This window comes from Triturus cristatus, chromosome 3_2 (genome assembly GCF_964204655.1).
Source record: "Triturus cristatus chromosome 3_2, aTriCri1.1, whole genome shotgun sequence".
Classification (NCBI taxonomy): Eukaryota; Metazoa; Chordata; class Amphibia; order Caudata; family Salamandridae; genus Triturus; species Triturus cristatus.
In genome coordinates, this window is record NC_140584.1 from 827,652,576 (window position 1) to 827,679,926 (window position 27,351).

Genomic DNA, 27,351 nt, shown 5'->3' on the forward strand with positions numbered 1-27,351 from the left:
GTAGAGGAGCATTAATACTTAGTTTATTTTCTGCAGGCTTGAAGTAAGAAACAGTTTCTCTGAACGGTTTCATTTGTGGATGATGCCTTTGTATTTTCCTGTTTAAAAACAAACCCCCAAAAATCTGGCCAAATTTACTGTATGCCGTTAACAATGAAGGGGCATGAAGTAATGCATCAGGTGCAAAGGACATAACTGTAAAACACAAAAAAATGTAAATAATATAAAAAAAATCAATAGCAAGAATTACAAGTATGCCCTTATAATACCGGGAAGTAATAGTAGGAATTATAATGTAAACAACATCAGAAATTTCAATATTTGCAGTCTTCCCCCAATTGGCCAGGGCAGATGAAGATAAGTGATGGAGTCCTCCTTCACCTGCCTCATAGAAGGGCATGTGCATCATAAGAATTGTGACTCGGCAATCCATAGCCAGGGAGAAATAGGATTTTTAAAGAGGCAAAACTGAACAAATAATGGACACAGATAAACTGTTTTTAAATCTTTTTTTCCATATCGGCATTTTACTGGAGATGGAAAAAGCAGTACTTGTGGGTACCACCAAAAAAGACCTCTTTATTTGATTTGTTCTGGTTTGACCTCTTGTCAATTTTTTTACCCTTTTATCTTGTCAGAATTCAAGGGACAACCACGAGACACATGGCGTGAAGAAAGAAATGGTAAAATGTTTAGGTCTATGTATAATGTTGCACACATCATTGTTAATATTTATAGCATCAAAATGACAAGACCAGGACACAAAATAAGTAAGGATGAAGCATGGTGAATCATCATCCGTTAAAACGAAAGTCCTCTGCATGACTTCGGTTAAGTGGTTTCCCTCTGCTCTTGTACGTTTCTAGACAGCCCTGTGTGTTTTTCTCCCAGTGAGCTAGACCAGTGGCTCCCAAATTTTTGACTCCTGAGGACCCCCATCGACTCACCACTGGAAGCCGGGGACCCCCAGCAATTTGTATGGTTTGATTTTCAAACATTAAAAGAGTAATTCGAAAAAAATGAACACACATGCACACAAAACAAGTACCCAAATTACTAAGGATTTTAGTATTTTATATTGAAAGAGTTTGCAAAAAACTGAACATTTTAATGGGAAGGTTGTTGCTGCATCTCCGTGATTACATTTTAAATGGTTAGTTTTATTTTGCATTACAAGGCTCCTGCTCCTAGCAAATATTTTCAGACCAATTCTCATACGGTTTACACCAAGTGCAGTGAGTGAGCCTGACCACTACAAAGGGGCTTTGGGAGGCTCTCCCCACCAAGAAAATTTAGGAAACAATGGTGCATTCTACAACACATTTATCATTATATATTGAACTGTATTAACTTTTAAAGAATAGTAAATGATGATCTTACTATGCACCAGGACACAACAATCTTTGTTGGGGTTCTTCAATGATTCCCTTATTATCACCCTTCAACAGTGCCTCTCATCTCTCCATAGCCCCTCCGTCACATGTATTTCATTTGTTCTAATTTATAGCATCTCTCATACCATTGTAGGATTTCAGAGCACTTTACATCGCACACATATAGAGACAATGAATCATAATTGTAAATCAGTGTAGAGAAAATGTTACGAAAGGTAAAGGGGACTACAAGGTGTAGGGTTCACATGTCATTCATACTAGTAGGCATTTTTAAAGAGTGCTTGGTCTGGAAAAGCACAAACTCAGGATTCAGAACATAACAGTGTTTAGCATTGACTAACAATAAAAATGTATTTCCACCCAAATAAACTCCTTTAACAGCATCAGGATAATGAAAGACTGGGAAAAAAACATAAGTTACTAACTTGTAGCATGCAGTGTGTAAGCAGCTCTTTGATAGGTCACTGTGCTAGATTGATTGTCTCTTATGAGCTGCAGAGTAACAAAAGAATCTCTGTGACAAAATCAGTAACCCACTGACCTATACACATAAGATACTGTTTTTTAAAATGCATGGTACACGTTCTTTGCAGCAGGCACATTAACCCTCTGAGCTACATGCAAACCTGCCACTGGACCAAACTCTCATCTCTCTCCAGCAGGTACATTAATCACTGGTCTTATCTTGACACGGTTACTGTTGCTCAAAAACTGCTAATTCTACAAGGAACTTTGCAGTGCTTTTAAAACTGCTGCCTGCGGACCCCCTGGGAATGTGTCATGTACCCCTGGGGGTCCACGGACCCCAGTTTGGGAAACACTGAGCTAGACCATCAGGTCCACTAGAACTTCTCCATTTAACTGCACATTTCTGTCGACAGTGGGATTTTAGGGGGAACTCAAAGTGTACCCTCCTTTCAATGACAGTGGCGACTGCCCAAGCTATGCAGCGTCTGGTGGTATTTACAGCATACTTATAATTGGGGCATGCACCTTTTAACTGTGGGTAGTGTACCTCCTTCCTCTCATCTGAAAAACGTTATGTCATTCTTCATAACACGGGCCCTTTGCCTTAATCATGTCTGTGGCATGCAAGAAGGATGCCTATAACCTCCGGTGTGTATCGGTCAGTCTGTAACTGGACTGGTAAGTGCTGGGGTCAACACAGCCAAACATCTGTGAGCAGCACAAGATATTAGCCTTGTTTGTGCTAGACTGGCAATTCAACCTGCACACATGTTTTCCTATTCCTCTACCCAACTTGGGAGGCAGGAGGGGGGGGGGAAGTACCCAGGTCAAATCCCTTGTTATAATGCAGATTTCCAATGCCACAGTGAAACCCGTTCTTCATCAGTGTCCTCTGTTGTGGCCGTGTCCTCTGTTGTGGCCATGTCCTCTGACAAAGGTACTCCATATAGAGGCCAATACACAAACCACTTGAGGCAGGAGAAAATGGTATCAGTGCAGAACCACAGCAGAAACCACCTAAACTTTGCCAGCAACTACAGGAAAAAGGAGGCCTAGCTGCTTGCACTTTCCCTGCCATGCAGACTGACCTGTTCTGAAGGAATAGATCCGGAGGCCAAGCAGACTACATCTGCCATAATGAGCATCGTTCATGAAAATAGCATGGCTCTGCAGCCACCAGGTTTCCCTAGTCTGGCTGCACAGGAAATGTAAGAGGCAAAAGGGGACGAGAAGCTGTTCCATCGCCTTCCAAAGTCAGCAGGGTGTATCTGCTCCATCCTAGACCTTCCCCATGCTAATGGGATGTCTACCCCTTTGCCATTCCAATGGAACAAAGGACAATCAGTTCAGTCCCAACGACTCGAGGAGGCCCATCCTGTTTGTGGAACCATTTGAACCACCATTCAGACCCTTATGGTTCTGTAGAAATTTCTCGTTAAAGTAGTGTCACCCTTTCCTTAATTCTGGACAATGCATTCTGGTACCACTGTTGCTTACAATGGCGGTCCCAGTATCTGCAGGTGCTCCACCACTGGAAAACTCCACCGCAACTGCAAATTTGTAAGATACTTATCCCTGTGCCCAAACAAATGCACATTTTGACAAACAGAGGAAACAGCCATTATTTTGCCATAGGTCCCCACCAAAGGCGTAAGCGACCTGTAGGGCGGCTCTGAAGCAATTCCTCCAGTCCAGTGAATTGGACTGAGACACCGCTGTGGTCACTTTTGGCCAGCTGCCTAACCATCTTGACAATTAAGTTGTCCTGGATTCCGAATGGGTAATTCTATTTGAATAGTGGGTTACAGGCTTTTGTTAAGAGAATTCTGGACTATTTTAAAGAGATGTGGAGTTTTTCAGGTGCACCATCTTTCATTCAGCAGCATCCGTGGATACCACGGCAGCTACACCAAAGTAAAGCCTTTACCTCTGCCTGTATGGCATCACTCAAACACCTATTTTCAGTTCGGAGACCAGAGTGTTCTAGAACATTGCACAGTCCACCAACAGAAATCTACATGGTAACATTGACCATTCAGCTCAATCTTAAATAGAACAGCAGCGCTTAGTGAGAAGGCGCTATAAAAATGTTTGCCCACTGGGTGCATAATATTTTTAATTATCTATGGTACTTAACCGTTAATAAAGCACTTTCTGGACATTGGAGTTATGTAGTGTAATATGCTACGTAATGCTATATTTTGTATTTCTAAGGCCCTCCTTCTCCTGCAGTAAGAGTTGACTTCACACCCTCGCTCGCTTGAGAGTCACGAGCCTAAGAGGGTCTTCTTGGTTATCCACTTTGGAGTGCGCCAGTATGTTGGCCATGTGACAGCAGTGAGCAATAATATTTGCCACACATAGTGGTGTCTAGTAATAATCTCTGACTGCCCCTTGTCCCAAAGAAAAGACCTCTGATCTGTGGATGTGCAAATCTTTCAAGTTCTTTGTCGAAAGGAACCAAAAATGCAGCCGAACCAAAGCAAGCGGGAGCAGTTTTATATACAATATACAATGAGAAAATCTGAAAATATGACAGAAGTTAGACTAATCTGTGTGGTATCGGGACAGGCGAGTTGGAAGGTTGAGACTGCGCTGCGCACTTAGCAATTTTTTAAGCCCTCCAGCTCAACTTAATTTATTTTTTTCAGTGCCTTCAATTAGTACAGTCCATTCTCAGGTCACACCAACAAAAAAAGCTTCTACGTGTACAAATTGTATAAACTGTTGAGATAAAATACGATTAACTTTACTTTACAGAGTAGTATTTTGGAGAGGCGGAGTTCAGAGAAAAGTTTTTGAATTTCATGTTTTCACTAACGGCTGTTGTTGCTAAGAGAAACGGACAAGTGGAGAGATTATGCTCCGAAGTAAAGGTCATCTCTAAGGAAGGCTCTATTCACCTGCCCAAACTAGTTTTATATAAACACGTTTTGCAGCTTTCTAGTCAGAAATTTGCATTGGTCTGCGGTTAGATGCACTTTGAACTACCAGAGCCCCGGAAGGGACAGTCGGATTTTTATCAAGGAGGATGCGTCACAGAGAAGCCAGTATTGCAAAAAACACACACCTCGTAAAATAGTGTTTCTACACCCGTGAAGAGTTATTCAACAGCCCCCTTCTCTTCCCCGACACTTCGACCACACCAGTGCCTTTTTCTCTCCACTTCAAACACTTCAAAAGTGGGTAGGCCCTTGCGCGGCGCTCGACAATACTTCCTGAGGAAACGGGATGAGGCACCGGGACAGCTCGAGGACCGCACTTCTGCAGCAATCATCACAGGTACTCAGTGCCATGACAACGTCAATAAGAGTGCCAACCAGGGTAATCATTATCTCCATTGTAAAATAACAAGTTTGCATTGCGGATCGTTAATCGTCTGTAAAACTGAGGGCTGCACACGTGGACATTACTGGCCTCCGGCCAATCTGCTTGCATAGAAGTGCTTTAAATAGGCAACTGTCAGCAGGCGAGTGCCTGCACTTATTACATTTAAAGGGAGAACCTGCACTTCACAGCGGAGGTGCATTACTTCTGTTGGGTGTATCAGAACTTCACTGTAGCAAACTGGCACTCTGGGATATTGAGTCTTATATTACAATTTATAGCACTGGCCATCACTTGATTGGTGGCACAGCCGGAAGAGCACACCCCGACAGGCAGGAGGAGGCAAGGTGCATGGCCTCCCAGCAGCATTAACCCATGGCACAGCTCAAACATGACTCTCGGCACTGACCCACACTCTCAAAGCCTGGAGGACAGCCAGATGGAAAAGATGGTCTATGAGAGATGAAGAGTGGGAGCAGGACACATGGGATGAGGGAGGAATCTTGTGGATGGAGTAGGCTTCCCCAAAGCACTAATATCTCACCGGCCAAGGAGGTAGAAGTTGGGGTGAAGGGGGGCATCCTGCCTGAGCTGGTGTCTGGAATGCTAAGAGTGAATGATGTATTAGAATGTTTGTGTCGGGTCTGGGGTGCAAGCTAGAAGACAGGCACAGTTGGATGGAGGATTCAGCTCTGGCCTGGCCTACCTGCTGTTGCTGTAGCCAAAGGACCCAGCATGACATAAAAAACTTACCTATTACAAACATTGCTCCAGGCTTGTATGAAGACTGCCCTCCAGCTTCAACAGGGGGCCGAGAGATGAGCGAGCTAGAGAACGCCTGAAAGACCGTAACTTGTTTCATTCTCCCAGCAGTGTACTCATTCAGACGTTCAATGAGGCCTCTGTCTACACATGGCCCCAAAACTTGCCTAGCTGTAACTGGCTGGAATCAGGCTTTCAATGCTCTAGAACTCAACCTAGGTTTTCTTAGTTGCCTGATGAGGCGAGGCCTACCGGTGGGCTTAGCATCAAGGAGCCTGGCAAAGGGTGTGGCTGTTTCTGTGAGCAGGGCAGCACAATGGGCATCATTTGGCTGACAGAGTTCTTGGACTCTGGTTCATAGTAAAGTTAGTGATACAGTACCTTTTTACCAAGCACTTTATAGAGAATGCTTGTACATGCAATCAGTATGACCCATTAGAAATCTAGTATTGTTTTATGCCGTAGTTCAGAAGAATGAACGTCCGAGTCAACCCTGATGGAAATTCTATGGTCAGTATGCATATCACACATGCATCTCAGCAGTGACAGCTTAACTCGCTGTGCTCTTGTCAGTATACCGGTTCTCCATTAGAAAGTAAAGTGCTTCCTTGTAATGCTTGTATGCAAACGCTGCCCCGCCTGTAGACATTACTAAACACCCTTCTCCTGTGGAGCAATGTCAGTGCTGGCCTGTGGGTTAGCCATGGATTGAAGGGTCAGAGGTCAGCAATAAAGAGGATTATCCAGGGCACCCGTATTACTGTCTCCCTTTTTAATCCTCGCAGGTATTTCTTAACACCTCTAATCCAAATCAAAGAGATGGAGCTCTAATAACTGGTCCTTGACAGACAGCAGATCACAAAGGATCACTTTAATTCGCCTGTGAAGGGTGTACAGTTACTGAAAAGAGCACCAATCAATCCTCTGCCGAGGCTGCACACTAGTTAAGTCACAATAAACCTGTGGTCCTGCTCTCACCATACCAAACCTGATAATGCTGGGAGGCAGTCTTCCAAAGAAGATGAATAGCAGTTCCTCATAGCTGGGTTTAGTAAGGTCCAAATTTCAATGACCAACATGAGCGAGGAACACTGGCAACTGGGAGAGTGCTTTTTAAAGCACTATCCACTCTTTCCTGGTAAATGGGAAACTTGAAAAAGTTGCCTGAACGTTTACTGCCAATATGTCAGCAGGACGCGAGCGCTACTTTAAATCTGTGTTGATCACTTTCCATGGAAGAAAGGAGGAGGCTGCATGCTACGTGTCTTTTCTCGCAAGTGCCTCCCATCCTGCACCAATACTTTGGTCGCACTCTCCTGTGTTATGTAGTCATCCATTAGTGATGACATTCCACGATCGGAATTACTGATCCTATGTGAAGTTCACAAACTTAGGTTGGGGGAATGAGGGGGTGGTTCAATCACAGGACAAAATGTTAAATAGTACTGGGATGACCATTTTTATTTTTTTTAAAGGAAATTTTTCTTTCAAAACTTCCATAGACTGCACTTGCGAACCATTAGATCCATTTATTGACAAGTAATTGATATTAGTGGCTATAAGCAGTTTACTCCAAGGGAGTACCTTTTTGAAAAGTTGAAAGTGGTAAAATAGTTTAGGAAATAAGTTCTTAAATAGGGGTGCTTGAAGTATTTTTCTTTTCTGGTTTTCTTTCCATATTTCCCTCACTAACTACCAAAAAGAGGAGAGAGTTGTGAAGTTCTAAGGAAACTAGGTTTTTCCATGAAAAGCAGGATTTTCACAAGCATTCTGTATACAAGTGCAATATATGTTGACGTACTCACGAGGGAAAGGTACACAAGGTATGCACTGGCATTCAAAATGCTAGAGAGTTCTTATTGCAATATTGTATCAGAGTACTCCATGGAAAATTTAAGAGGCATGCATTCAAATACAAATTGCTGAAATACGGACACAGAAGGATTTCAGAATACTCCAATCATTTAAGCAAGGTTATACACTCGCACACAAAATGTTCACAATGTATTATAAAACGGATTCAAAGTGCTCCTGAAAAAAATCCAAGCATGGTATGCACTTGCACGAAACATTCTAATGAACTTCCAGCACCAACTTACAGTCACATCCGAAAATTATGCAAATGTGTAGGAATTCGGGCAGGGGGAATGGATAACAGGCCGGTGAAGCAAACAACTGATAATGCATTGGTTTCGCCAGTGTAATGAAAAAACAGTTTTCAATCAATGTCTGGAAGAAGGTAAGAGCTACCCGACAGATAACACAGGAGTGGAGAGCATGTGGAACAGCGGCCAGAGCGGATGACTCGAGAGCTAAGGATCCCGGTTGGAGTCTAGGAGGCGCTGCGTAATTTCCTGTGATTCTATGCAAATCGCTTAATCTCTCTGAGGTGATAAATTGTTATATAAATATGCAGCAATAGTAAAAGGCAAAACTTTATGAAAATATGGTTCCACCAAAGCGGATATTAACAATATTTCAGCAGCGGGAAACGGATAACAGAAGCAGAGGAGGAACAAGCATTGGTAAATGCAGGAAAATATGCTACAGCCAATAGAAATGGAGGAAAGGTAAGTGGGACAAGCAGGAACCAATGAGAAGCCAGGAAAGAGAGGAGGCGGGATGCAAGTCCCTTTTAAGTTTATATTAAAAAGAATAGATTTCTCAAGCACAGCGCAAGCGCTGTGCAGGCAAAACCTGAAAAAGGCTATGAAACAGCCAGCGCTGGCCGCTTCATAGTGCTTTTTAGGTCTCGCCTGAGCCAGCGCTTTAGCGCTGCTCTGGCGAGAGTTTTAGTAAGCGGGATTTGGAAGTGCAAACTAGTGGCTTTTCAGGCCTCCAGCTACAGTGCATGTGCGCCGGGTGCGCGCACCATTTGTCAGCCTGCGTGATCACTTTCGCAGCCGCTTTGATGTTCAGTGAGCCGCGTGGCCACTGAGAACATCAAAGCTGCCACAAAAGTGCACACCATTTGCCAGCCTGCGTGCCTCTCTCCCCTTAGTGCGCGCGACGTGCCCTACCCCCTCTTATCCCACTTTCTGCTTGTTTTTCTAGCTTCGCACTATCTGGCATCTGGGAGGTCGCCTCCTCTTGTAAACGAAACTACAGTTAACACGTAGAGAGAAAAGGAGCAGCCTAAAATTGTTGCGATGCTTGTTTAATCCATAGTTATTACTAAAACTACAATAGCACGCAAGTCGGCATCTTAGATTAGCTGTGCTTACTATTATCGCTCATCCTTTTGAAGTATTCATAATATTACTAACATGTTGTTCCGTGGGTGCCAATATTTACTGATCGCGCCTCAGAAGTCCGAAGAATTGAGAAAATGTCAAGTGCTTTTTTTTAATGCTTAGACTAAAGGGAGCGACTATTTCCAAAGATATTTCTTGCACTATGATGCTACTTAGACATGGTGCGGTGAGAGAACTCGGGGGTAAACCAACCAACATTGTTTTAAATTGTTTTTAGTGGCAGAGGAACAATTTGTTAAGTAGCATTTTGCCACCATTCGCCCATGAGCGGCACTAATAGACTGGCAGATCTATGCGGAGTTTTGACTTTGCAAATCACAACTACCAAGTGCCCATAGGCCACGTATTACACTTTATTTAAATAACGATGCCTTTAATTTATCTTATAAGATCCCAAAGGCGAGACCTATTGGCTATGCCAATCCTTGTTTTCCCTTCTGTTGGGGGGGTGGAATGAGTAGAGACGGGGGTGGGTGGGAGGCGGAGAAGAAACAGGGCTGGAAGGGAGAAGAAACAGAGTTGTAGGGAGAAAAAACTGGGAGGGCGGGTGGTAGGGGAGAACAAACAGGGTGGGGGGCTGGTGAGGAAGGGGGAGAAGAAACAGGAATGGGATGTGGGTGGGGGAGATCAATCAGGGATGGGGAGGGGACTGGGAGTATGAGTGTGTTTGAGAAAATGAAGGAGTTCAAGAATGTAAGTGGTGGTATGTGTGGGAATTGTCTGAGCGAAAAAGAGTTTGTTTGATGGTGTATGCCATTTCAATGCGTTTGAAAGCAATGTTTTTAAAATACATTTTTATTTGCATGTAAAGACGACATCACCCGAGGGTGGAGAGTGGTCATGTAATAAGGCAGCAGCAGTCGAGGCCTCGCATGGGCTCAATGAACGTGCAGTGCAGACTATACGCTAAAGACCAACATCTAAGCAACAATTAAGTCTCAACTGACTTAACAACCCAAGATTGACAACAGGATATTTTAAGGCGTACAAGTATTTCAGCGAGTGTTTACGGCTTGATAGACAATGTCTGTGTGCATGGGAAGTGTGCATAAGTGCGTTGTCCAATGAGTGCGTTACAAGCCTCTGAGTGAGAGATATACGTCACGTGTGTATCAAGTTGCTGACTTACTATGTGATTTTACCCGGGCCAATTTGCTCGGTGCAGTGGCGTAACCCAGCCCCCGCGCAGCCTCCGTGGTGGTGGTAATGCCGGGGGTGGGGGGGGGGGGGGGGGGAGGGGGGGCAAGCTCTAGGGCGGCACCTGTATCCGGAGGGGGCCCCTCCACATACTTTGCAGGGGGGACCTCAAGTTTCGTTACGCCAGTGGCTCGGTGACATGACGTGTGCACTGGACTGTGGCCCCACGGTATTTACCACCCTAATCACAAGAGAACCGGTGTCCATTGCTACCAAGTGACCTTTTGTCTCCATCTCAGGAGTGACCGTCTTTAACTGTTTTCCTATGCTGTCCCTCATCTAAGGACTCGTTCTCCACGAGCAACTTGTTGGATTAATCACGAGTGCGTAACACACGTGCGCGCTCCGCTGGCGCAGAGTGCACTCCGCTTCACCCCGCGCCTCACAGCTCGCAAGCAGACCTATGTATTATATAACTGATCAGGACACCTCTCTTCGGCAGGGTGCTGAAAGAACTAAATGTGCGCCTTGTGAGAAAGGCAGCAGACAGTTTTATTAAAAAAAACAGGCGTTAATGCGTGCTCTGCGGAATGAAACAAGCGATGTTCAGGCATTACGATGGCTTCGGGTGAATGCATCTTCTGCAATGACACCAATAATTTACAATCTTAAATGTCGAAAATTGAATTCAGAACCTTGTAATTATTGTTCCATTATTCACTTTCACTTCACGTTGCGCCGTCCCTTGCTGATCTCACCTTGTCACTTGCGTCGCCGTCTTCGTGTCACGTACACTTTAAGCACCAAGTACAAGTCCGGGTTGTCTTTATGGTATATTAACTTTATGTACAGTGCTGTTATTACTGCTTCATTTTTTGGATCATTTAAATTTATACATGTTTTTATGTAAGTAATTTTTCTAATTCAATACAGTATGTTTTTTCTCAAATTATTCTCTCCTTAAGTCTTCCTTTTCTCCTTTGTAATGTTTTTTACGTGCAAATTATTTGTCTTGGTCGAATGATACCAGTTGAGAGTTGTTGTTGTTTCTTACCAATAATTTACAAGGCATGAAAATGTCACATGAAAATGGTTAAACATAAGAATGGTTGCAGACTAACTGAAGAGGAGAGTGCAACAAAGTTACAAGGCTGCTCAAAGGCACTAGATTGTTACTAAGTCTGTCAGTCCGCACGAGTATTATCAGTCTACCCAGCTAGGATGCTATGTGCCAGGACAGCATACCTTAGTTAAATGACACAGGTGGACCTGTAGCTATTTTTTAAAAGTAAGTACTTGCACCTGAATCACGGCGCGAGCAGCGGATGGCTAGAGGAAGGACACTAACCAAACATAACAATTAATCTGTGTTTGCTCCGTGCGCCCCAGAAACAAAAGGACGCGACGCATGGAAAGAGCTGCCAAAATTACAAGGTAGCAAATAAGAGCAACAATGATGTCAAAGAATGGCAAGAAATGAGTGGGTTCTAAGGCCATTACTGAACCCGAGTCTTGCAAGCAAGAGCGTCTGCTCACGCAGGCTCGACCTAAAAATTGCACCTAAAGTGTGTGCTTGCTATTAGTGACACTAAACTGTTGTGCACTGTGCCACCTTACTATTCTGAGCAAAAGATACACAATTGATGGACGGAATGCAGAACAAATCAAAACATTCACCCCCAGTCAAGAGATCTGGGTTAAATCCATCATTGTTTTGCTCACCATGCCACCCCAGTTTAGACCTGGCCATTTGCAAATCAGTCTGGACCCTGTGCCTCATGGAAACAGTCCAGCCCGAACTGCCCGGGCTGGACTGTACCCATGAGGCACAGGGTCAAGACTGATTTGCATATGGCTGGGTTCAAACTGGAACGGCATGGTGAGCAAAAAAACGATGGATTTAGGCCCAGATCTCTGTTCGGGGGTGAATGTATGACATTGTTCTGCATTCTGTCCATCAACTGTTGTTTTTGCACCTTACTATTCCGAAGCACTTTTCACAAGTCACCATTCCTTATTTTGACCTCACTAAGCAGTTTACGTGAAGGTGAAACCATTACAAACCCAGTCTCCCAAGAACAGTTAACAAGCTGAGCTAAATTTTGAGTCGTTGGTCAAATAAAACCCACACAAAACATAACGGACCTAATATAAAATAATCTGTAACCAATGTGCAACTACATAAATAACAAACAAGAATTTATAAAGCCAATATCTCTGCCTTGCGTAGGAAGTTGATGTTTAGTTAACAATGCCTTTCTTAAAGCCCACAGACCATTTAATTCTAGCGCCGTCATTCTGACTTGTAAAACAGCGGCCCAGGCTGCCCACTGACTTGGAAGCTTTGCTTAGGAGGGCTCAGGAAAGTTTCTGTTGCAGGTTGAAGAGAAGATGGAGAGAAAAGACAAACAAAAATGAAAGAAAAGACGAAGAACAGGAAAGAATCGCTGCACACCTCCTTCAGATCATACAGAACGCCACAGCCAGGCTCATACTTATCTTCGCTGACGAACCTGCATCACACCCCACCTCAGACAACTCCACTGGCTCACCATACAGAATAGATGCCAATTAAAGCTGCTGACCTATGCACCTAAAGACCTGCCTATATCAACCACCGTCAAGTTCCACCAACCGACGAGAACACTTTGCTCTGCCTCCCTGTAACTTGTCCATACTCCACCAGCAACTGAAGCAGAAGTGGAGGTCGTTCCATCTTCCACACCACAGCAAAGACCTAGAGCAGCCTCCCCATGCAACTCCAGACCATCACCTCACTTCTGGAGCTCCGAAGGGCCCACAAGACCTGGCTGTTCGAATGAGCCTCCTGGACCTGCCAGCAACTGGATACGCTATCAGATGATTAGCCATGCTTTATAAATCTTTATTGATTGGAGAAAAACAAGGAGTGAGTACAAGAGTGTGGCTGAACGGTGGACAGAGGTAGAGGAAAGATCAAGGAGAGAACAACATGGAAAAAGGAGCAAAAGGATGAGCATATAAGTGGAGAGGAGAAAATGTTATATACAGAAGGAGGGGTAATGTTATGCACAGGAGGAGCAGGATGTTATTGAAAGAAGGAAGAACAAGAAAGCAAAAAAGTAGAAAGGTAACTTTTCCATAAAAATATTTTCACAATCCTCACAGTATCGGTCGCCTTAGCGGAAGTGAATAAGTGGCTAATCAAGGAATTTAAACTGAACTCCATCACACTCCGGAGTAAGTTTGATTTACATACGAGCGCAGCATGAAGAGTCAGCACTGATGGGCACTGCAAAGAGTCAACATAAGTAGACAGCATGAATAGCTGGTAATGCTCTATGGTGGAAAGAGGAATTGCTTGGCAGAGTAAGGAAGGGTTATAGCAGGAAGCGTAATAAGCAGACACCAACTATTTTACTGTACGCAAACCGTATACATAAAGGCCTAGCATTTGGAATTCTCCAGAAAAGAGTGCTTCAAATAAAAATTGAAGCCTTCATTATGAGAATCTTTAATATAGATATGCAGGAACTTCACTATAGGAATCCTCAGAACAGACAGATCACAAAACACACTAGGCCATAACAAAAATCCTAGTTATCACAAACCACGTCATCCCAATAAGCTAGAATGAAGGCACTATGCCCTATATAAAATAGTTGCTGAAATCAGATTAGGGGTCACGAGTATGACTCCTGACAAGGCCAACTCAGCCTTTTATCCTCTCAGGGTGAATAAACAGGGCACCTTTAATTTAGGTAATAGTTACATCTTTTGATTACAGTGCTTTGAAATGGTAAAGCTGAGTATTTAAGCTTTGCATAACAAGTTAACACATAGATTCCACTTGATTCAAAACTTTCAACAGTGACAGAGCTTGTGCACCAGTTATCTGATATTGCACCCCTAGAAGACAATATGCCTCACAGACCCCGACATTGTGGTCTCCCAATTACTGTATGCCAATTACCGTATGAGATAGATAAGCACTCAAACTAAGCAGTGCCACAAACAACCAGGTACTTTAAACGGGGATTGGGAAAAATGTGTCCAAAGGTTACAGGAGGCTGCCTCATCCTACAGATTAAGCATGCTTAGCGATAAGAACATTTCATTCACAAACAAGGGAAGCATTCTACTGCTTACTTAAATGGATCTACTGTTCCCTGCATCAGATGGATCAAGGTACGATTTGGAGTAAACTCCTAATCTCCTCTGCTGGCCTCACAAGAAAGGGCCAGACACCTCTTTACTCTATTTTCCACTAAACACTACTTTCCGATACTAAATGACACACTGAATGTCAGGTCTACAGTGGAGTAACTTCGTAAAGTGTCCTCTAAAAAAAAATGTGCATACTCACTTCCGACGCATGCATTGCCACCCAAACTGCGACGTGAACCTCGGAGACCCTTTTTCCCAATCCGAGGACACCCACACCACAGCCTCATTTCGGTCTCCCATTCGTTTACAGGGTGATGGTTACAGTGTCTGACCATACAGTGGGGCCTTTAACAAGCGAGGGCAATGATCTGGGTAGCTACATAAGAGGGGACTGAGTCAACCAGCAGGAAAGCTTTCAGCCACACTCGTCTGTGGAACAGTCCCTGTACTCTGCTGCCCAAAAGAGGAAAATCACAGACCGGTAAAGAGGACGGATGCATTGAAGTTAGGCAGGCCATCTCTCCACAGGGAAGTGGGTAAACCTCGAAGGGAGCAGTCCTATCTGCTCTACAGGGAAGCAGGTAAACTCAAAGGGTGTGCAGTTTACTACCCAGCCCTAACACAATAGCAAGTTCAGCCATGGAACATGCTAGCTAAACTCTATCCCAAACCCCTAGTACAGGTCCCTTCCGTAGTGCCAAAAGACCATATCACACAGACTAATTATGAAAGAAAATAATATCTTGTCGACCTCCCAAACTCAACATAACTTGTGAAAAAGGTGACAGCTAGACCATTTAATCCAGAGGCACCCACTGCAAAAAGCAGCCAAGCCCCACATATGCACTTAAAAGGTGAAAGAAGTCTACAACAAGGACAAAGCACATCAAGTCATGCAAGTATTTATCTCAAAGTCTGTCTCAAAGTAGGACTGTGTTCAGTACTGCTGGTGTTCCTGTGACCTCTTGCGCCAAGCATCCAAAACTGAGGGAGGGAGGTACATGCATTCCAGTCAGTTGTTAAATACAGTGGTAGAACAACAACGCTTGACAGGTATTTCTGGTTCAGCGTGGGTGCAACGCTAACGCTTCGCTTCCTTTTGGTTGCCTTTGACTAAGTACTAGAAAATATTGTGAAAATGCATGGTTACCGTAATGGTGGGTAATATTTACCAGCACAACATGAGACTCTTCACACTCTCCTTGTCTAACAGTTTGAAATTCTTTTCCCTCTTTGTACCCCAGATTCTTATTGTCCATCTTGCATGCTAAGTTAAGTAAAGCAATAAGCGGGGTACCCACAGAATATACCCACTTCTGAGAAACCTGCAATATTCTGTATTCTTATTGCATGGATCAACACAGTTCTTTCTGCAACTGCCCACGTTTTGTGAATCCACTTATTGTTTTATTTGCACCCGTGTGGGGTCAAGTGCTTCAAAGTGCTTTGAAACAGCTGAACGCCTGCATTAAGTATAATGCCCACTCCCACCTTTTGTACCCCCCTCTTACCTTGTAGCCTGTAATAGAGCCTTCCCCACTCATCCCTCTTACTTTAGATTCAACCCTCTCTCCCCATAACATCTTCACCCCTCTAATCGACACACAGTTCCTTCCTCCCCCTCCAACCGAGATTTCATTTCCCCTCTCACGGTTTCACTTCTCCATGGCTCTTGCCATGGAAGATTCATTTACCACGTCATGATTCAAGGGTTTCAATAACTACCTCGCATCACCATCACTGCCCCACCCGACGACCACAATACCCTAAACAGATTTTAAAACGCCCATCCTACTTCAACCGCAATCCTAGCAAGAGAAGACCTCGCTCTATGCTGACACTTCCGTTCCTTAGTTTCCAGAGAACACTCGCACAAACACGTCACAAATATACGAAAACACCAAACAAAGCAACCGAGAGATTCATTCATCCCATTTGCGCTGGGGGTTGGAAGACAGAGGATTATATCGCTGGAGTTTACCAGCGATTATTTTTTTTATCTGTGCCTCTGGAAGGCCAGAAAAAAAAACGTGAGTCACGGAGCCCTGTGAGTAACTCCAGGCCCAAGAATCAGCAGCCCCACCCAATTCTGGGGCTGAGGCGGGTTGAGCGGGAACTCCCTGCACAAACGAAGTACGTCAGCAAAAATTATTAACTGTGAGAAAAAAAGACTAAAACTCTTACCTCTTCGACACTCAGCGGCAGGAGAACTCGGCTGGAAAAAAAAAAATTAACATGGGTGAGAACAGTCCAGGAATCACACAACACAACCATTCCCACAAATAGACAACCCTAGGATTCCACATTAGCACATCACTAAACAAGAATTCAAACGTCAGAACTTTCCAAACTTTTCCGCTTACGAACACCGATATATGCCGTCAAACTTTAGCACTCCCAACACAGAGGGCTGCTCTAAAAGGTTAATGCTGCCAACACTGATAAACTGGTAAACTTCTCAACACAAACATCACTACAATAGGACAGGCGGGAACATCACTGAAACGTCCACTACAATAGCTATGTGCTCTAGTCACAGAAAGGCCACGGGAAACAGCCTTCCATTGCATCTTGTGAAGAGCCTGCTCATACAGGTCAAAAAACCTAGTATTAATTTCAAACTAGCACCCTTAATGCTCAGTGGATCCACGAGAACAGAACTGGGCCACTGTGAGATAGACCGCGCTCTTTGGGACTAGAGTATGTGACCCACGAGGAGAAAGTCCTGTGGAGGTTACTGGGGCAAGGACGTAAGGTAACTTTAGGTATGGTCCCATTATTCCGGTCTTCAAGTAATAGTGAAAAGCCATAAGTATTTATTTATTTATAAAGTTTTATATAGCGCGAGCATGATTCCGAAGGATATCAGAGCGCTTTACAATTTGAGGGAGAGAAAGGCAATAGTTGCAGTACAATCATCAGAAGGAATACCAACCCAAACAAATCACATATGCATATCAAACAAAAGGTTACAATCGAAAGGGACAATAAAGGGTAAGATAATAACTGGAACCTAGCGAACTGGGAGGGGAGCAAGTGACGAGTATGACTACAATTATCCCTGTGTGGGTTTCAAGTGAAGAAGAGCAGAATCTCAAAGTATGGCCCATTAGCTATGCCTGTATCAGTAAGAAACATATACCTCTTGGTATGGTTTAATGCCAGCGTTTGGTGACAATCATGAAGGCGCGAGATAGGTCTAACTCCACTGCTCTCCTTTTTGTCTGTTTTACAGTTACTAGACGAGGAGGTTTTAGCATATGCTTTGGAGCAATTCTCTTGTGGGATGGAGGAGCTCTAGATACTGCCCCCAGCTTCTTCCTTGCACAACAGTGAAGGCAAGATAGGGAGCTTGAAGTACACCTCTCTTGGCCCCTGCATTTAGCCAACTATGATGAGTAATTTCTTCTTTATCCATTTGTGTGTGACCCTGCTAAAGGAAAGAGAGAGCCACCAAATACCAAGCATTTCCAGGGGCTAAACTGATGAAGGGAGCTCAGTGTAGAATATGTCACTGTCACAAAAACAACATAAGTCTCCAACACTGACAAGGGAAGTCATCAAAACAACTAATGCAACGGAGCTGGGACGAGCTAGAACTCCACATGAAACAATGTGTGAATGGGCTGGGAAGATGAGTGAGGGGATGATGAATCTGAATAGGCGTCTCTGCCAAGGCTGGGCTCCTAAGCTAAGCCATGGAACTGTGCAGTTCTAGATATACGGGGAAAAATCTGTGACAGAGGACTAAGGTCCAAGCCAAAGTGCTCTTACCCTGGGAGAAGGGAGTCCAATAACGCTACCAATAATTCCCGGGCCAATACCCCCTTGCTTCCACTCTATTTCAACATCATCCACTGAGACCAATCTTCCCCTAACACTCTTTCCACTCTTCGAAACAGTCCTACTGAGAGAATACCTTCCCCTCTTTCTCCTAGGACCACATTAAAGGAGACAGTCTTATTTGGAGACATACTAGGCCTCACATACTTGAACGGTATTGTCCAAAGATTCCAATGGCACTACTTGGAAAACCTGCCCAACAGAGAGAACAAGTCAAGGGGTGGCAGCTGCTGAAACAGCAGAACAACACACTTACAAAAGGATACAGTAACAAAATATATATGTACAAGCTTGCATGAACTCGGACAAGGAATTTTGTTTATACTAGTACAAGGCCGACACAAAAGATATTAGGAGTCTGATTGCAAAGGATTAACTCTCTTATCCTTGGGCAGAATACAGGTGTGTAGGGACTGAAGTCCTGAATGGTTTGGAAAAGAAATGCTGTCAGTGTGGAGTGCATACGTAGTTTTAACTGATTCGAGCTACACTGCCCCATCAACTAAGGGCACAAAGGTTTGCCTAAGGTCTGGTGATTCAGTCCTACTGCCTGCAGCGGTCGACTAAATTCCGAAAAAGTTTGAACCATCTCTCTCGGTCTTACAGTTACAGTTTGAAGGTGTATTTGGACCTGGAACCTAAACACCAGCTCCCAGGGAAAACTAGTCACACCAATAAGTCCAATAGATGCCTGATGTGCCATGGGAAACCCTCATAACAAACGATTGATCTCTACAGCCCCTTTTCAAGATAGGGAGCTCTGAAGTTGGATACTTCTGTGAGAGACCCTGTTGTGAGTTCTAGCTACACTCCATCACATTTCTACTTCAAAAATGAGAAGAGGCACAATGGATCTTAACTGTTCTAACATAAGAACAGTGCCCCACTGAATATCTAGTATGCAGAGTTAACCTAAAACACGAGGCATGCTATTTTGGCAGAACCACATGAACAATAACTTGGCAAAGGCTCTAGGCTCTGCGCTTTATGGTGCCGAGCTTTGGGGCTTTGAGAAGGTGGCTGCACTCCAATCTTCAGAAAACAAATTTCTCAGGGCAATAACTGGTGTCCCTAAAAGCACACCATTGCTGCCCCTTAAATATGATCTGGGTAGAAGAGCAGTTTCAGATCTGGTACATCTTCGCCCGATCCTATATTGGCGCAGGTTATGGACGACTCCTGCGCTCTCTCCTTACGCAGAGGGTTTTTTAGACATCATACGATCTGATGTACACCACAAAATTGGATGGTTAAAATCACTTAGGACATCCCTGTCTGAGCTTGGTATGTGCTCACTCTGGGAAGATCCGGCGAGAGCCACTTTTCCATCCAAAAGTACTTTAAAAACCACATATTGGGAGTTGGTTGCATGCCGGCTCTGGAGTAGCTCCAGAGCTGGTTCTATCACTGGAGAATTTTTAGAGGCCAAGATGTATCCCTGTCTAGAACCATACTGGGATATTATAACCAGGCCAGGAGAAAGGAAACTCCTTTTTCAACTGAGGGCAGGTGCACTTCCCCTCAAATCTTTGACAGCTAAGTGGGCAGGGGGATCTTGTGATAGTTGCCCTGTTTGTGGTATTAATAATGAAACCAACGGACATTTTTTATTCTCCTGTAAATTTTATGCAACACCAAGGCGTATTTGGCTGTCCCCGATGTGTAAAAACCTAGGAACAACCAGTAGTATTGTAGCCCTGCGTATTATATGCACTAGCACTTTGATCTGGATTTCAGTAGCCACCGCAAAGTATCTAGGATGGGCGTGGTCGATCAGACAGAGATTGCTAGCCATTTGACTACTCTCTTGATTACGCAGAGACTGCTAGTCTTTTGACTATTCTCTGCTATGTTATTATCTTTTTCTGCATTTTATCTCCTGTATCATTTTTTAATTCATCTCTATTTACAATATTTTTATATACTTGTCATTGATAATAGAACAGTATGTTTTTCCTAGGGTTATTACCCAAGTTAGAAAACTTTGCAAAGTATGTCTCGTATTTGATGCCTTGACTGGAATTTAATCTCTATTTTAAATTGTTGTATGTAATTGTTTATTGTGAAAATGTATCTTGCTTTTATGAATGAAATTCGAATAAAGCATACTTTGACTTGACTTGAAATAACTTGGGTGGAGCATATATATAAGTTTGGGGATGGGGCCTACTTGATTTCCTGGAACTGTCTTGCTGTGAACTCAGCCATAAAGTCCTCAACCCACTAGGTGCAGAGCCTCGCAACGAGAATAGACGTGTCATTTCTAACGAGATACATTGTGTTTCTAGGCCGGGCACCTCCGCTATACTAAATTGTTAAAAAAAGCACGCAAAAGAAGAAAACATTAGTATGACGTCACAAGACATGAAGGGTTCTGGGAACACTTACAGGATATATGGCTCAATGTTAAGGAAATCTGGTACCTAGCATGAAAACCCAATAAGAAAAAGTTACTTACCTGTGGTAAACATCTTTCTGGTGGATACTCTACCTAGCTGCAGATTTCTCTCCTGCAGAATTATCCCAGGCATCAGAATAGATCAGGAAAGTTCAAAGCATTCACATCGCTAGTAGGGGGCGTCGGCTACGTCTAAACATTGGAAGTGGCGTCACATGATGTCATCAAAACCACATGGCACCCACTCTGGTTCAGCGATGTCAGTTTTCATCCATTTTTTCCAAGCTTTCAAGACAAAGGACAAACGGACATGGATAGACACTTATCTGTAATCTATTAACTTTCACAGTAACAAAGCATTAAGGGGGGAGGCAGACGGGTCAATGAGGAATCTCCAGGTAGACAGAGTATCCATCAGGAAGATCCCTTATCGCAGGGAGGTAATTTTTACTCCTAATGGATACTCCTATCTGCAGGTTCCTCAGCTTCAGAATAGGTGGCACAGTGGTTCTGTATGTAGACGGGGGTTGATAGATAGTTTTATTATAAAATCCTGCAAGACCGATCTGGGAAAGTAGTCGTCTCTATGCGCCTCAGAACCCTGGTAGCTATGTTTGGCAAAGATGTGCAGCAATGACCATGTATCTGCTTTGCATATGTCTGCAATTGGAACCTTTCTTGCAAGTCAAGATGTGATTAATTTAGCCCTAGTGGAATGGGCTCTGATCCTTTCTGGAGGTTCCTTCTTTACCTATCCATAGCAGGTTTGATGCAGAGAAAGATCTACCCGGAAAGGATCGGCATGCTTATGTAGGACTTTGCCCTTCTTGGCACCACAATATGCCACGAAGAGCTGGTCATTATATGTTTTTTGCGAGGTCTAGGTAGTCTACAGCCCATGCAAGGATCCAACTTATGCAAACACTCCTCCTCGTTCATGGGGTGGGGCGGGCGGTAACAGGTTGGGAGGATGATAGGTCCAGGTGGAAGCGAGTGACCACCTTCCGTACGGAAATCAGCCATGGTTCACATCACTAACTCATACAGGAAAGTGTAGTTAAGAGAGAATATAAAAGGCAGAGCTTGCAGCTCACCTACCCTTCTGGCCGAAGTAATTGCTAATAAAAAGACCACATTCAACATCAACATCCATAAAGGACAGCAACGAAGGGGTTTAAATGGAGTCCCCACAACAAAGTTTAACACTAGATTAAGGGTCCACTGGGGCACCACAAAGGGAGTTGGAGGATGCAGATTTGTCAACCTCTTTAAAAACCGCACAACTAGAGACTTAAAAAGGAATTGCTAGTCTGGCAAACAGAGGAAAGGAGATGCCGCGAAATATTCTTTGACAGTGGCAATACCAACCACACTGAGCAAGGGATTGAAGAACCTGAGACAACTTTACCTGCAAGGGGGTCAATTCCATTGTCTGCTCCTTATGCCTCATCTACCAGAGTAGACGGACTAGGCGAAGAGATGACATGCTGTAAGGATGACATACATCACCTCTAGTGGCAGCTCAAAAGAGGTTAAATGTCTCTGCTCAACCTCAAGCATGTAGGTGGACACTCTGGAGATAGGGATGGAGCACAATCCTTTCCAACTGAGAGAGGAGATCCAGTCTGAATGCCAGCTTGAGTGGGGACAAAGGGAAAAGTGCCAAAGGTCTGCGAACCGCACCCTTCTGGGACATGAGAATGTCTTGGAGCTGGTATGGCAAATCCTCATCAGAAACAAGAAATGAAGGGCGGGGAGGTGTGGGGGGGGGTGAAAGTGTACTGCAGCTGAAAGTTCCACCTCAACTGAAACAAGTCTCCCAATGCTCTACGCAAAAGAAAAGGAGGAAACAAAACTGCTGGCACTGAGCATTCTCAGACGAGGCATACAAGTCCATCTGAGGTGTGCTCCATTGAGTGAAGAAGTTCTGGACTACGTCTGTTAGAAGACCCCCCACTTGTGACTGGCAAGATAACACAGGCTCAGGTGGCTGGCTACGTTCAGAGACCCTGCTAGATGATTGTCAGTGAGCCTGATCCTCTGGCAATGTGCCCAAGGCCACAGTCTCAACACTTCCAGGTAAAGAAGGCGAGACTCTACCCCCCCCCTTGCTTGTTGGCACACCACATCGTCGTTGTATTGTTCATTAAGATCTAGACAAACTCACCCTAGATGGAGGGGAAGGCGGCCTTGATCGCCAGCCGAATTGCCAGGAGTTCCATCGGGTTGAGATGAAGGACATGCTCTCCTGGAAACCAGAGGCCCCTGATCTCTAGATCCTCCTGGTGAGCTCCCCACCAATATGTGGAGGCATCCTTCATCTCCATAATCATGGTTGCAGGGGAAGTGAAGCCCATCCTGCAGGTAAGGTTCGCCTCATTACCCCAACATACCACTTCTGCTGCAGCTCTGGAAAAATCAAGATGAAGTCCAACAGGTCTCCCTCGTACTGGAGCCTCTGCCTATAGAGGCACCACTATAGGGCCCTCAAGTACCAACATGCAGGCATGACTTGGAGAATGCAAGAAACAAGCAGATCTAAAAAAATCTTAGGGCATTTAGGACTGGAGCTCGCATGCCTTGCTGGAAGGATGGGACAATTTCTTGCATCTCTGTAAGCCCCTGAGGAGGAGGAAAGGCGATGAAAAGGGTGGTATCCAGTACTGAAGAGAGTCATTAGGGTATGGTTTGGACTCGCTGATGGAAAAGCCCAGGTTTAACAGCAGGGATGCCGTCGACTACAGATGGCGTAACACCACATCTGGCGAGCCGGCTTGTGTTAGCCAGTCGTCCAGGTACAAGAGAATGGGATGCCCAACCTACTGAGGTGGGCCACAACTACTGACATCACCTTCATGAAGACTCAAGGTGCCAATGTCAATCCAAAAGGGAGCACTGCAAACTGGTAGTGTATAGAACCCACTACAAACCACAAATATTTCTGGTTAGACCTCAGGATTGGGACGTGGAAGTACAAGTCCTGCAGGTCCAGTGACACCATCCAGTCTCCAACTTCCAAAGCCTACGCTAGGGTCAGCATTTTGAACTTTTCCTTCTTGAGAAAGAAGTTCAACTGAAGTCCAGGATTGAGTGCAGACCACATCATTTTTTTATCACAAGGAAACAGAGGAAGTAGCAACCTCCCCTTGTTCCTGCACTAGCTCCACCTCTCTTTTTTTCCCCACTTCCTTCTGTAGAATGGGCAGGTGTTTCAGAGTAGGGGATTTTGTCAAAATGTTGCCCTGCTTCTGGCCTCTTTTATAAACTGCACTGCCTCACTGTAGATAAGCGTGCACACTTTAAGACCCTGTGTACTGCCCATAAGATCTTATTCTCCCAGGGGGCCCCATTTGTCTAATTTGTTATCCCCTTATCGACCCTCACATCCCCTGCGTTCTGCTGATCTTAATCAGGCTACTGTACCTCTTATTGTAAGAGTGAGAGGCTGCTCTTTTCGTGCAAATGCTCTAGCTCTCTGGAAAGTGCTTCCTATCAGGAATGTCCAGAACCACTTGTCCTACAGGAAAATTCTGAAGGCCTGGCTTTTTTCTTCTTAGGATTTTCTTTGAAGCATTTTCTTCCTGTTGCAGTTCATTTCTATTTTGGACTAGCACTGGGAGACACCATTGCTGGAGCAGCAACTCGCTCTATACATTTTTAGAACATAACGGGGATGAAGGAGGGGGTAGAGGAACACAGGGTGCTTGAAGGAAGGGATGGATGTAAACTCTTTCTACAATTTGAAGAACCCATTGGTTAGAAGTAATGGCCTTCCAGGCCGGGAGAAAGGGCACTTGCCCTACCACAGGCTCTGAGTGTGTTAGGTATAGAGAACAAAGACCGCTTTCCTGGAAGTGTGGGTGGGGGAGCAAGGGAAGAAGGAGGAGACAGGTTGCTGGGTGGATTCACGGCCCTTACCATGGTCCTTGTATTGACAGACCAGGTGGTTTTGGGGCTGTTGCCCCTGCAGCCGATAGGTTTTTCCTTTTGGGAGCAGCAATCCTGTTGTGAATCCCCAAAAGTGACGAAATGACCTGTAATCTCTTTGGGTCTGAACTTGCTGAAGACCTAAGGAGCATGCTGTGGCCTTGGTGGACTTAAACCTCTCAAAGGCAGCATCCATTTTCTTGCCAAACAATCTTGTGCCATCTAAAGGCAGGTAAATCAAGTTGGCTTGCACGTCTGTTGGGAAGCCAGAATTCCTGAGTCAGGTAAGGCGTCCAGTGAAGACTGACCCAGGCCACTGAGTTAGCCGTGTCATGGCACAACTTTATGATTGGCCTAGAAGCACTCAGCCCATCATTAATAACCTCCCGGAAATGGTCCAGCAATTCTTCTGGGACATGCAGTACAATCGTTTGGCCCAGACCCCATAGGACGTGGATATAATGTGCCAGAAGGTAACTAGCATTCAATGACTTCGGGCCATGCTACCTGCTGAGAAGCCCCCCCTGCAATGCTTCTAGCTGCTTAGATTACCTGTCCGATGAGGCTGTACTAAATGTGCTTTGTGACTGAGGGATATAAAGCCTGGATCACTAGGCTCTCAGGTGAAAAGTGAGTAGAAAAAAAGGAAGGGTTCCAAGGACTGGGACAGTAGCATCCGGTCAATAGACGGTTGACCACCGGAGCAGATTACATCTCCAATGATGCAAGTACAGGGTCCAGAAAGGCCTAATTGAAAAGCAATAACAGTTCGGAGGTTGGCTACATGACGAGAAGACCCTCAGTGAGGACATTCATTTTAACATCAGCTGTTGGCAGTTAGAACCTCAGCCACCTTTTTAACCAACAAATAAAGGGAGAGGACATCTGGATTTGGTGGCGCAGCAGGAAACTTCATGCCATCTCTTGTGAAGTGTCTAGGCACAGGCCATTAATTTCATACAGGTTTTCAGCCTCCTCATCAACCTCGGGACAGAGGTTCAAAATCGGGCCAAGATATTGCAGATTCTTTGCCTGCAGCTCTCTTCATCAACCAGCCGCTGAGCTACCCTTCAAGATCTCTACTGAGGTGGGGGCTCCGTAGGCGGTGGAGAAGGCCCCAATGGCACCAGGTGCAGCTTCAGTGGAGGCGGTGACATATGATGCCAGAACAGTGTAGTTGGCTGCTGGTTTTAAGGATGTAGATGGCACTGGGGCTCCTGGGCCTGCGTTATAGGCATGAACATGGGGAGGCCATATTGAGACAGAGCCCATGAAGGGCTCAATGCCTGAAAATGTCAATCATCACATTAAAAAACACTGCTAGTTCCGTACCCAGCCCCAGGAACTCTGGTAGATGCTGCCCTGAAGGATCCAGCCAGAAGGGTGCCGGTGGGGTTGGGAAGGCAGGCATCCATGTCAGTGCAACTGTGAAGGTCAGGTCTGGCAGAAGTGAAGGCACAGAGCTTAGCAGGGTCAGTAGGCCCTTTGTTGACCAACTCCGGGTCAGAGGATGACAATTCTTTGGGAAACCAGGTGTGATTAGGAGACTCGCCGCTTCCAGAGCCTTTCGTGTGCTTCTTCTTAGTTTTCAAAGAATAAGAAGACGACGATCTTGGCCAGGATCCTGAATGACGACGACTTCTTATCATTGCGGGTCCAGGCCACAAAAAGCTTGGCCTTGCTCTACCTAATGGTCTTTCTATTAATGCTGAAGCAGGAGTTGCAAAACAGGAATTATGATCAGAATCCAGGCACCACAGACAGATGGAATGGGACAGTGATGATGCCCCTTGCAGTCCCTACAGTGCATACAATCAGATCGCTTGGGCTGAGACATAGCATGGCGCTTAGATTTTTGTGTGGAAGAAATGCACATCTCTCAGAAGAGAGCAAACTCCAGACCAGCGTCAAAGGCGCAGGAAAAAGGGAACTGATGCTGCTGCATGGGTGTTATATGGCTTGGATGGAGTCATGTGACGCCACTCTTGGCATACAGACAAAGCTGACACCCCCCAAAGACTACGTGAGCGTTTTGAAATTTCCAGATCCAGTCGGATACCTGGGATAATTTTACAGGTGAGGAATCTGCAGGTAGAATCATCCATCAGAAATGCATTTGAGAAGGGAGGAATCCTAGAAGGAGCTTGCATATTTTTGTTGTGTCATAGTTTTACTTGACCTGTTTTGACAAACTTTATAAACAGACCTTCAAATTCATTTTCATCTCAGGAATTACAGCTTTGACTTATCATGCAATTTATTTTCTTATTTTTAATGTCACGTTTTATCCAAATTACTAAACTCTAATCACTGCTAGAGTCAGCCTTGAGTGGTTACATACACCACAGTCACATGCCGAAAGGAAAAAACTTATTTATCCAATCTTAGTGGCAGATTTGGGACAACACTGGGAAACACTTTACCCACCAAGGATATTGTCCAGCAGCCAAGAACTGCTCCACGACGTCAAAAGAAATGCTACACAAGCAGACACCTGTCTCTTTTAGCTAATATTGCTCTGTATGTTGAAACTTGTAGGACAATAGTACTAAAAGGGCATAAGAAAAATGCAACACAAGCATGAAAATGTAGTTAGCATAAAAGCCTGGACTGGTTCAAGGGGACTCTCATAACAATGGGCCTGTTGGTGAGTATGCAAATTATGAAGAATTCAGAAATGTAACTTTTCAGTTAA

General features: G+C 44.6%; 1 protein-coding gene across 1 annotated transcript in view; it reads right to left on the reverse strand.

Annotated features, from left to right (window-relative positions):
• Positions 1 to 27,351, reverse strand: part of PITPNA (phosphatidylinositol transfer protein alpha) — a 230,081-nt gene that overhangs the window by 190,438 nt on the left and 12,292 nt on the right. Inside the window, exon 2 of the mRNA XM_085649058.1 lies at positions 16,673 to 16,703. Coding sequence (XP_085505184.1) covers positions 16,673 to 16,703 — 31 coding nt within the window. The remainder of the gene's footprint in view (positions 1 to 16,672; positions 16,704 to 27,351) is intronic.